Here is a 12,618-nt window from a genome sequence, read left to right on the forward strand (position 1 = left end):
CTTAGGTTCACTCCTGTAAAGAGTTACAGGAAAAACTAACTTGTACCGTCTTAGGTTCACTCCTGTATCTATCTATACCTTTACTCAATGCTCTTTATTTCTTCATGTGGTTCAAGTTAGTTTCGTGTCCTTTCCTGTTGGCACGATAGACTCCTTTCAGTATTTCCTTCAGGGAAAATCTGCTGGCAATAAATTCCGTTTTTATTTACCTTGGAATATCTTAATTTCGCCTTTGTTTCTGAAAAACAATTCTGCTGGATATAGAATTACTGACCACCAGTCTTTTTCTTCTAAGACTCTGAATATATCACCTCAGTGACTTCCAGGCTCCAGCATTTCTGATTAAACGTCAACTATTAACCTTACTGAAGGTCCCTCGTAGAAGATGAGTCTTTTTTCTCTCTTGCTTCAAGATTTTCTCTCTGTCAACAAGTTGCTTCTCGTGTCTCTCACATGGCTCTCTTTGACCTTTGTCCTATTTGGAGTTAGCTGAGATCCTCAAGTGTGCAGCTTAATGTTTCTCACCAAATCTGGGGCGGGGATGGTTCAAGCCGCATTTCTTCCAACACCTTCCTGTTCCTTTCTCTCTCCTCGCCTTCCGGGACTATCATGTGTATGCTGGTGCCCCTGACCGTGGTCCACGGGCCTGGGAGGCTCTGTTCGGTTTTCTTTATTCTCTTTTAGTTTTCATACCTCTGAATGGATGTCAACTGATCTATTTTCAAGATCCTGGTTTTTTTCTCTCGCCAGTTGAAATCTGCTTTTCAGCCCTGAACTCTTCATTTGTTATTATACTTCTGAACACCGGGATTTCTATTTATCATTTCTGTCCCTTTATTGACACTGTCTATTTGTTGAGACATTTTTCTCATAATTTCCTTTTAATCCTTTAGACATAATTTCTTCTAATTCTTTGAATATATTTTTAATCACTAATTTAAAGTCATTGTCTAGAAAGTCCAATTTCTGGGATTAGTGAGGTACTGTTTCTACTGTCTGCATTTCTTCCTGTATATAGGACATACTTCCCTATTTTTTTGCCTGACTTTTAACTTTTGTCCAAAACCAGACATTTTAACTGGTATGTATTGATTTCAGAAATGAGACACTAATGTTGTCACTGCTTGTTTAGTGACTTGCCTAGAGACCAGTTCTACAAAGTCTTTATTTCTCATGTGTGGCCACTGAACTCTCACGTCAGTTAAATTAATGATCAGCTAATGACTTTCCTGGGATCATTAAAGAATCTGCCTGCCAATACAGAAGAAATGGGTTCAATCCCTGGGTAGGGAAGATGCCCTGGAGAAGGAAATGGCAACCCCCTCCAGTATTCTTGCTTGGCAAATTCCATGGACAGAGGAGCCTGGCGGGCTACAGTCCATGGGGTTGCAAAAGTCAGACACGACTTACTGACTAAACAATGACACTCCCTTGCATCTCATGAACTGATGCGGGTCCAGCCTTTGTGAGGCTCTCTGTGCTGTGGCCCACCTTCAACAAAGCAGTTTACAGCTCGGCCTCATCCTTCATCTCCTGCTCACACAGAGACTCAAGGTCGGCCACAGGTGAGAATCTGCAGCCTCTGGAGTTCTTTCTTGGGCTTACACACAACCCTGCAAGTGCATGTGGTCTTATATATACCCATGCATACATCCAAACTTTTCAAAAGCCCCCTACTGATATCACATGCTTGCTTTTTAAGTTTTTTCATCAGCCTCTTCTTAGCTACAACTGGTACTGCCACCTCAAGCAGCTGCAATGTTAAACAGATCCCATCAATAATTTCAACAAATGCTCCATGGATAGAGTTTTTCCTCAAAGAACAAAGTAACAGCTCAAATAAAGACAGGACAGGCCCTGATCATGGAGGTTTACAGCAAGCTCATCAAATAGTGATAATTCTCTGGAAACAGGGCTTTGGAGGAGTTCCAAAGCCTTTATGACCCCTCCAGTGGCTACTAAGCTGTTGGTTTTCATGGTTACTGTAGTTGTGGGACTGTAAGTTTTCCTAGCCACTGTACAGCTTGGAAGTAGTGGGGGATGAAATCAGGGCTCACATCCATGGCTTGCTGTTCTGAGGAGTCAGCTGTTTTTCTCAAACAACAATTTTCAGATTGATGAAGGACTTTAATTTCTAGAATTCTGAAGAAGTTGATTTTGACAGTTTTTGCCAGTGCTCTCATTGTTTTTAAGGAGGAAAAGAATTTTGAAAATTCTTACTCTGTCATTCTAAAAACAGAAATCCTACATAAGTTCTTAAACCGACTTCTCAAACCTGTATTTTCACAGACTGTATCAATGTATTTCATATTAAAAAAATTTATTTCTATGGCAATCACTTTATTAACACAATAATCACTTATTTATCCAGTTTCACTCCTTTTGCTGAATCTTTAGTTTGCTCCCAGGTTTTTATAATTAAAAAGAAAGCAAGAAAAGACAACCCTCAGAATGGGAGAAAACAATAAGCAAATGAAACAACTAACAAAGGATTAATTTCCAAAATATATAAGCCGCTCATGCAACTCAATACCACAAAAACAAACAACCCAATCAAAAAGTGAGAAAAAGACCTAGACATTTCTCCAAAGAAGACAAACAGATAGCTAATAAACACATAAAAAGATGATCAGCACTGCTCATTAGCAGAGAAATGCAAATCAAAACTACAATGAGAAATCACCTGGCTTTCTACTTGCCTCCTCTTTAATAAATCCTATTTGCTTGCTAAAAAAAAAAAAAAGGAAAGAAATCACCTCACACGGGTCAGAATGGCCATCATCAAAAAATCTACAAATAATAAATGCTGGAAAGGGTGTGGAGGAAAGGGGACCCTCTTGCTTTGTTGGCGGGAATGTAAACTGATACAGCCACTACAGAGAATAGTCTGCAGATTGCAAAATACCAGGAATAAAACCACCATTATGACTCAACAATCCAACTACTGGGCATATACCCTGAGAAAACCATAACTGAAAAGACACATGTACCAGAATGTTCACTGCAGCACTATAAACAACAGCTGGGACATGGGAGCAACCTAGATGTCCACCAGCAGATGAACGCTTGGTATATATACGCACAATGGAATATCACTCAGCCATAAAAAGGAACGCATCTGAGTCAGTTCTAATGAGGTGGATGAACGCAGAGCCTGTTATACAGAGTGAAGTAATAAGAAAGAAAGAAAACCAAGTATCATATACTGACACATATATGGTGTCTGGAAAGATGGTACTGATGAACCTACCTGCACGGCAGCAGCGGAGATGGAGATTAGAGACGTGTGGACACAACGGGGGGACGGGGTGGGTGGGACGAATGGAGAGAGTAACATGGAAACATACACATGATCGTGTGTAAACAGAGAGCCAGCGGGAGTTTGCTGTATGATGGGGATTCTGTGAGTCCCAAAATGGGGCTCTGTGACAACCTACAGGAGTGGGATGGGGTGAGGGGTGGGAGGGAGATTCAAGAGGGAGCCGTATATGTACCTATGGCTGATTCATGCTGATGTTTGGCAGAAATCAAAACAATACTGTAAAGCACTTATCCTGTGATTAAGAATCAATAAAAATGTTAGGGGAAAAAAAAAAAAGCCAATCTGAACAGCCTCGAAACTAAATATCTGAATTTATTCTTTTTTCTTCTTAGAATATGTTCATCATAAAGGCTTGTGATACATAATGTCCAAAGCCTTCCGTGGATGATGGATGGATGAACTATACTCACTAAAGGTCACTGTGTGAGAACACCCAATTGTTTTACTAGGCTTTCATGCCACTTGGCACTTTTACTGCATTTGAGAGCTGCTGATAAATCTCTTTCTTAAACGCTCTCTTCTGTTGCAGTATGACATAACTTAAATGGTTTCTTCTCTCTTCTTTTCTGACTGCTCTATTCCTATCCCCAAAATTCAATTTTGTAAAGTTCAGGCCTCAGGTTAACCCTTTACTTCAGGGTAGCCATATCACTCAAAAACTTCAACTTCTAATACAATCTCAGACTCTAAACTATGTAATCCTAACACTGATAACTTTCTTGCACAACTCTTCACTGGAGTAACACTCTACTTAGATGTTTTACCATCAAATTTGGCAAGTAGCAAATACATCAGTGTTTCCTAAAATCGAGAAGCTAAATGAGCCAAAAATGGGGGAGCACAAAAAACATATATGGAAAATACAGTTTAGAATACTACAAAGGATTAAATTTTAAAAATCTATGTAAAAGTTACCAAAAAAATAGCAATTTTTCAAGAATTAGTCCCCAAGGAAAAACTAAAAGTTTAACTGAAATAAGAAAGAAGGAAACGCCAGAGCTAAGATCCAGATGGCCTAAATCACCGATGCAATTCAAGGAGAAAGTCAGAGCTGCAACGGGGTGGCCAACCAACACACTGCATGGTGGGAATGCCCAGGCAGCCAGGATGTACTAGTGAGACTGCCTAAGAAAACACAGCACTGCTGTGAAGGCATCCTTCTCCCCCATCAGCTCACAAAGGCACGTGATGAGGGCAACACTTCCTATTCCCTCGCCCTCTTTCTCTCCCTGCACCTGGAATGAAGCCTCTCCAAGCTAAGGCCTACAGTCTGCTCTCACAGACAGGAGAGCAGCTGTGTCCAGAGGACACCCATTCTCCTAAACATCAAACAAACGTTCCAAAGACTACAGTTACTGTCAGATGAACTGCCACATTTTCTAGTATGGGTTAAAGCGTCTGCCTGCAATGTGGGAAACCTGGGTTTGAACCCTGGGTCGGGAAGATCCCCCAGAGAAGGAAATGGCAACCCACTCCAGTATTCTTGCCTGGAGAATCCCATGGATGGAGGAGCTTGGTGGGCTACAGTCCACAGGTCGCAAAGAGTCGGACGTGACTGAGTGACTTCACTTCACTTCACTGCCTAAAATATGACACTGGGACAAAGGCATGGCTCTGTGATAAAAATCATCTGGAATTAACAAGAGAGGTTTTTGCAAAGCTAATGGATGATTCCAAGTTTTTACTTGAGAGGTTTACTCCCATCAATTAAACTTACCCTCCTAATAAAAGCAATAATGAATACAACTAATGATGATAATAACAAAGAACCATTTGAAAAATAGTTATCAGAGGAGGTTTTTAAAACATTAATCAAAATGCTAATAATGGTGGGGGAAAATCAAAAGAATGCCTGTAGGCAGGGAGGAGGCAGGCATTTTATGCAAAGGAACATGAGAGAACATTCTAGTTATGTTCTGTATCTTGAGAGTGGTTTTTAAGTTGCACAAGTATGTGTATTTGCTGGATCTTTTGGAATGGTTAAGATCTGTGTGCTTCACAGCATACAAACTTTATGCCCAAGAAGAAAAGGAGAACTATAAACAAGTATTAGCAATATACATGCTGAAATTTTCAGGAGAAATATTCTGATATCTGTGACTCACTCTGAAATACACTTTTAAAAGATGAATTGATAGGAAGATGGATAATTATACGACACAGCAAACAAAGTAAAATTATTAACTATTTAGAGTCTTGCTGCAAGCATGTGTGTTCACTGGAAAACCTCTCTAAAGGTTTGAAAATTTCATTTAAATATTGACCAAAAAATTGCCTCATGGAGCCAAGATTCTTTTACTGGTTTTCAATTTATGTTCTGACCAACACAGCGCCAAGAGTGAATGAACATGAAAAGAAACTAAGCGTGCTGCAAAAATTAAAGCTCTTTAAAAAAAATTAACAGAACAAAAGCATATCAGGTGGGTAAGGAGTAAACTTATTAATTATTTTAGTTTAACAAAAATAATTTTGTTGACCATTTTGTGGTTACTGGTCAAATGGTTAGTGGTCAGTGATTAGACATCAATGACTCAATGGTCATAAACTTGAGCAAACTCCAGGAGAGTGGGGACAGAAGAGCCTGGTGTGGTGCAGTCCGTGGGGTTGCAAAGAGTTGGACATGACTTAACTGACAGAGCATGGTCAATGAACTGATAATGAGAAAAGCACCAAAGGTTCCCCACATCTTTTCATGTATATAGATTCAATTTTGATTTCTAATAGCTTTCTTTTTGGATCCAGACCAAATTAGGCACACAATAAATATGAATATCAAGTAGGACACAAGTATAAAGTTGTACAAATCTAAAATACCTCCCCCACTTATCATAACTTCATCATGCATATTTGAAGAGTCTTCAAGATTTCAAGTAATAATTACATCTCTCTTGACTGGGCACTCTTATCATTTCCTACTTTCTCTGTTGCTCACACTCCATCTAACCCATTCAGCAAATCTTATTGACTCCAGCATTAAAACATACCCAGAATCTGATCATTTCCTACTACGTCCCTCATCTAGCTCAGTTACGGAAAAAGCCTCCTAATCCTTCTACCCTGCACCTCCTCAGTCTATTCTCAACACAAGAGCCAGAGTAATTCTGCTGAAGTTTGACTCAGATCATGTCTCTCCACCACGCAGGACCGTCCAAAGGCCCCCACACCTCACTCAGAGTCTAAGCCCCTCACGACAGCCTGCAAGGCCCTGTGAACTCAGGCCCTCTGACTTCCTTCTCCCTCACACAGACCCTCCTGTTCCTCCCTGAACATGCCAAACATTGTTCTGTCTCAGGACCTCTGAGGCCCATGTTTCCTCTGCCAAGAAGGCTCTTTCCCAGCATATCCACACATTGCATTTTCTCTCATCTTTGTCAGGGGCTTCCTTAAATGATACCTTCTCCGTGAAGAAGTCTCCAGCCAATTTCTTTAAACTCGAGTCTACCCCACCTACTCACCCTCCACCCCTCTTTTTTTGCTATCATTTTTTTCCATAACGTTTCTTACCATCCAAAAATACAACCTGTTTACTTACACACTGTTTACTGTCTGTCACCTCCTACTGACGTAAAGTTTCCCAGAACAAGTATTTGTGTCTATTTATCAGTACTGTATTCCTGGTACCTAAAACAGTACCTGTCACGGAGTGAGCACTCAGTGAATACAGTGACTGGGTGGGTAGGCGGGTGGGTGGACTCTCTGCCGAGGTGCAGGTTACCTGGTGGTGGTGGTCTTCCCCTCCATCTTCTGACTGTTCCAGATTTTCACTGTGCCATCGTTTGAACACGTGGCAAACAGTGAATGTTCATCAGAGACTCTAATCCGATTCACAGCAGACTTATGTTCATGAAGATGTGCCACGAGTAGCCCCTTAGGCCGCCACCCTGAGGAAAACCAAGAGTGTGTCTTAAGTTTCAGTTTACAAATACAATCTTCCCTTTACGCCCAGCTATAAGCATCAACAGCCAACAGAACAGTTCATAAGAACTGAACAACGGGTCCCAACAGCTAGTCAATACTGAGTGGCCTACTGGACCACATCAGATACTATCGCCTATGGAGGAAGATATCCTTTCAAACAGCCTTAGAAAGACTGCCCTAGGGCCTTCTCCAGCATCTGAGAGAGCACACTAGTCACCTGCTACCAGGAAAAACCCCGATTACTTGCTCAACAGCAAGAGGTGATGACTACCTTGATGTAGAGAAATGGGGCCCTAGGGAGACAGCCCACTTCAAAAGCCTCAAAGACCCAGATCTATCACAGTGTGATCTTGGGGTACTTATTTAAACTCTGTGGGTTTCAATTTCCACAAACGTAAAATGAGGGGGAAATTACTCAACCCACACAATGACTGTATAGGTAAATGAGATATAAAGAGTCTAACACTGCCCCAGGTCCACAGTTAAACCCAAATGTGGACTTCTTCTCTACCTGCAATCATATATTCTATGACATCAAAGATTGGTATAAACAGGATTATACATTAAGTTCAGAATATTCAAGGATTTTCTAGTACTTTATGACATCTATACACTGTTCATGTATATTCTTTTCATGAATAATTAATGTCCTCTAATAAATAACAAAAGTCCCTGAGGCCAGAGACTATATTTTATCCATCCTGTATCATTCACAATATCCAGCATAGGTCTTTGCATATAACAATCTTCAATGTTTCATTTTAAAAAAACCTTTATATTTAGGCATAACATTTAATAATATTTAATATTAATCAATTTTTTTTAAAACCTAGAGGGTGGGATGGGGTGGAAGGTGGGAGGGAGGTTCAGAAGAGACAGGACATACACATATTATTCATGTGCTCAATCTTGTTCAACTCTGCGACATCATGGACTGCAGCACGCCAGGCCTCCCTTGTCCATCACCATCTCCCAGAGCTTGCAAAAACTCATGTCCATCATGTCAGTAATGTCATCCAACCATCTCATCCTCTGTTGTACCCTTCTCCTCCTGCCTTCAATCTTTCCCAGCATCAAGGTCTTTTCTAATGAGTCAGCTCTTTGCATCAGGTGGCCAAAGTATTGGAGCTTCAGCTTTAGCATCAGCATCATTTCTTCCAATAAATATTCAGGATTAGACTCCTTTAGGATGGACTGGTTGGATCTCCTTGCAGTCCAAGGGACTCTCAAGAGTCTTCTCCAATACCATCAAAAGCATCAATTTTTCAGCGTTCAGCCTTCTTTATGGTCCCACTCTCACATCCATACATGACTACTGGAAAAACCAAAGCTTTACTGGATGGACCTCTGTTGGCAAGGTAATGTTCCTACTTTTTAATACACTATCTGCGTTTAGCATAGCTTTTCTTCCAAGTAGCAAGCATCTTTTAATTTCATGGCTACAGTCACCATCTGCAGTGATTCTGGAACCAAAGAAAATAAAATATGTCATTGTTTCCCCATCTATTTGCCATGGAGTGATGGGACCAGATGCCATGATCTTAGTTTTCTGAATGTTGAGTTTTAAGACAGCTTTTCACTCTACTCTTTCACCCACATCAAGCAGCTCTTTAGTTTCTCTTTGCTTTCTGCCATAACAGTAGTATCATCTGCTTATCTGAGGTTACTGATATTTCTCCTGGCAATCATGATTTCAGCTTCTGCTTCATTCAGTCTGGTATTTTGTATGATGTACTCTGCATATAAGCTAAATAAGCAGGGTGACAATATACAGGCTTAACATATTCCTTTCCCAATTTGGAACTGGTCTGTTGTTCCAGGTCTGGTTCTAACTATTACTCCTTGACCTGCACAAAGATTTCTCAGAAGGCAGGTACGGTCATCTGGTATTCTGATCTCTTTAAGAATTTTCCAGTTTGTTGTGATCCACATAGTCAAAGGCTTTAGCATAGTCAATGAAGCAAAACTAGATGTTTTTCTGGAACTCTTGCTTTTTCGATGATCCAGCGGATGTTGGTAATATGATCTCTGGTTCCTCTGCCTTTTCTAAATCAAATTTGAACATCTGGAAGTTCTCAATTCACATACTGTTGAAGCCTAGCTTGGAGAATTTTGAGCATTACTTTGCTCAAAGTATGTGAGATGAGTGCAATTGTACAGTAGTTTGAGCATTCTTTGGCAATGCTTTTCTTTGGGACTGGAATGAAAACTGACCTTTTCCAGTCTTGTGGCCACTTCTGAGTTTTCCAAACTTGCTGGCATATTGAGTGCAGCACTTTTACAGCATCATCTTTCAGGATCTGAAACATCTCACCTGGAATTCCACCATCTCCGTTAGCTTTGTTCATAGTGATGCTTTCTAAGGACCACTTGACTTCACATTCCAAAATCTCTGGCTCTAGGTGAGTGATCACACCATCGTGGTCAGCTGGGTCATTAAGATCTTTTCTGTATAGTTCTCCTGTGTATTCTTGCCACCTCTTCTTAGTATCTTCTGCTTCCGCTAGGTTCATACTGTTTCAGTCCTTGTATCTGCCCACCTTTGCATGAAATGTTCCCTTGGTATCTCTAAATTTCTTGAAGAGATCTCTCATCTTTCCCAGTCTATGGTTTTCCTGTATTTCTTTGCATTGATCACTGAGGAAGGCTTTCCTATCTTTCCATGCTATTTGCTGGAACTCTGCATTTAGGTGGACATATCTTTCCTTTCCTCCTTTGCCTTTTGCTTCTCTTCGTTTCTCAGCTATTTGTAAGGCCTCCTCAGACAGACATTTTGCTTTTTTGCATTTCTTTTTCTTGGGGATAGTTTTCTTCACTGCCTCCTGTACAATGTCACAAACCTCTGTTCACAGTTCTTCAGGAGCTCTGTCTATCAGATCTAATCCCTTGTTCTATTGGTCACTTCCACTGTATAACCATAAGTGATTTGATTTAGGTCATTCCTGAATGCCCTAGGGTTTTCCCTATTTTATTCAATTTAAGTCTGAATTTGGCAATTAAGGAGTTCATGATCTGAGCCACGATCAGCTCCTGGTCATTTCTGTTGACTGTACAGAGCTTCTCCATCATCAACTGTGAAGAATATAATCAATCTGGTTTTGGTATTGACCATCCGGTGATGTCCATGTGCAGAGTCAGCTCTTGTGTTGTCGCAAGCGGGTGTTTGCTATGACCAACGCGTTCTCTTGGCAAAACTGTTAAGTCTTTGCCCTGCTTCATTTTGTATTCCAAGGCCAAACCTGCCTGTTACTCCAGGTATCTCTTGACTTCCTACTTTTGCATTTCAGTCTCCTATAATGAAAAGGACATCTTTTTTGGGTGTTAGTTCTAGAAGGTCTTGTAGATCTTCACAGAACCATTCAACCTCAGCTTCTTTGGCATTAGTGTTGGGGAACAGACTTGGACTATCTTGATATTGAATGGTTTGCTGTGGAAAACGAAGAGAGACCATTCTGTCGTTTTTGAGATGGCACTGAAGTACTGAATTTTGGACTCTTTTGTTGACTATGATGGCTACTCCATTTCTTCTAAGGGATTCTTGCCCACAGTAGTAGATATAATGGTCATCTGAGTTAAATTCACCCATTCCAGTCCATCTTAGTTCACTGATTCCTAGAATATCGATGTTCACTCTTGCCATCTCCTGTTTGACCACTTCCAATTTACCCTAATTCACGGACCTAACATTCCAGATTCCTATGCAATGTTGTTCTTCACAGCACCAGACTTTAGTTTCACCACCAGTCATATCCACAACTGGGAGCTGTTTCCGCTTTGGCGTAGCCTCTTAATTCCTTCTGGAGTTATTTCTCTGCTCTTCTCCAGTAGCATATTGGGTACCTACCAACCTGGGGAGTTCATATTTCAGTGTCATATCTTTCTGCACCCAGAAGTCAATAGAGTAATGTACAGCAATCATCCTCCAATTAAAAATAAATAATTTAAAAAAAAAGCTATACTGAAGGATCTATGCCTGCTGAATAACAATGTCATCTTAAAATCAACTCATTTCTTTTACCAAGAAACAAACCTGAAACCAAGACCACTGCCAAACCTGGCATATTCAACAGAAAAATACCAGGCCCCCTGCATCTCTAGCTCACATGTGTGGAAAGAACAGCTGAATGGGATTTCTAGGGAGGATATGCTGGATTTGAGAATACTCAGAAACACTCTGCCATGAAGTCTAGATAATAGAGCAGGCTAGGTTGAACATTTCCCCCAAGAGAAAATCAATTTCACAAAACCACTCAAGTGTGGAAAGAAAAAAAATCAAAAGCCCAACAGTCATGGCACATTTCATGAACCACAAAATCAGATACCTTTTCTGGGATTACTGAATAAAACGTATAGCTTCACTTAAGTATAAAATGCCACTTACAAAGACAAATTCTATAGTAAAATAGTGTGTGATCAAGTTTTTGTTTTTAAACCCGGGCTGATAAACCATATTGAACTGTATTATAGAAACAAACATTCCAGACTATTTATTTATTTTCTTAAAAAAAAAAAAAAAATTATGTGACTAAAAAGACCACTTACTAAGATTTCTGAAATCTTTAAATCATAGGTCTCCACTGGCATTTTTCCTACATCCACAATGGAAGCCTGTGGGAACTCATGTGGTTTTTTCAATCTCTATCCAATACTTCGGCCACCTGATGCAAAGAACTAACTCATTTGAAAGGACCCTGATGCTGGGAAAGACTGAAAGCAGGAGGAGAAGGGGATGACAGAGGATGAAATGGTTGGATGGCATCACCAACTCAATGGACATGAGTTTGAGCAAGCTCCAGGAGTAGGTGATGGACTGGGAGGCCTGGCGTGCTGTGGTCCACGGCATCGCAAAGAGTTGGAAACGACTGAGCGACTGAACTGACTAACCCATAAGCATATATTTCATCTCAGTTTTCAAGATACATTTTTATGATTAAAATCTACACAGAAACTCATTAAAAATGTTTTAAAAAATCTGCCAATCCAACATCAGAGATGAGCTCCATCACATAACACTGGGCATGTCTGTTAACACAGCTGAGTCACAATTTCCAACTGAAATCTCTCTTAAGTTTCTCTAAATTTTATCAGAATGCAGAAGTGTTTTTCCAAAAATCTTAATGTTGATGACTGCTGAGTGATGGCCGGTTATAGGTGATTTTGGTTTATTTTTAAAGCACTCATTATTTTCCAAATGTGTCTACCTATTTTTTAAAGAAAATTCAGTTATTAAACCCTTCAGAAGTTGAAAGCCGGAGTTTACTCAAGGAAGTCTGACATTTAGTGAGAAAGTGGCATGACACTAAGCAGGCAGGTAAAACCCAGCACTACCAATGGGGAACACGGGCCACCGACAAGTGAGAACAGCAGATGCCAGGCCT

At 40.3% G+C, this 12,618-nt stretch overlaps 1 protein-coding gene and 1 long non-coding RNA gene across 2 annotated transcripts in view; both read right to left on the bottom strand.

Annotated features, from left to right (window-relative positions):
* The window catches only part of LOC120880469, a 2,763-nt gene extending 344 nt beyond the window's left edge, over positions 1-2,419 (bottom strand). Inside the window, exon 1 of the long non-coding RNA XR_005725035.1 lies at positions 37-2,419. This is a non-coding gene — a long non-coding RNA (uncharacterized LOC120880469). The remainder of the gene's footprint in view (positions 1-36) is intronic.
* Positions 1-12,618, bottom strand: part of PIK3R4 (phosphoinositide-3-kinase regulatory subunit 4) — a 52,479-nt gene that overhangs the window by 18,136 nt on the left and 21,725 nt on the right. The window contains exons 5-7 of the mRNA XM_040247152.1: positions 10,052-10,055; positions 7,351-7,373; positions 7,038-7,256 (exon numbers count right to left, since the gene is read on the bottom strand). Coding sequence (XP_040103086.1) covers positions 7,038-7,256; positions 7,351-7,373; positions 10,052-10,055 — 246 coding nt within the window. The remainder of the gene's footprint in view (positions 1-7,037; positions 7,257-7,350; positions 7,374-10,051; positions 10,056-12,618) is intronic.

The sequence above is a fragment of the Oryx dammah genome, unplaced genomic scaffold (assembly GCF_014754425.2).
Source record: "Oryx dammah isolate SB20612 unplaced genomic scaffold, SCBI_Odam_1.1 HiC_scaffold_2, whole genome shotgun sequence".
NCBI classification, from domain to species: domain Eukaryota; kingdom Metazoa; phylum Chordata; class Mammalia; order Artiodactyla; family Bovidae; genus Oryx; species Oryx dammah.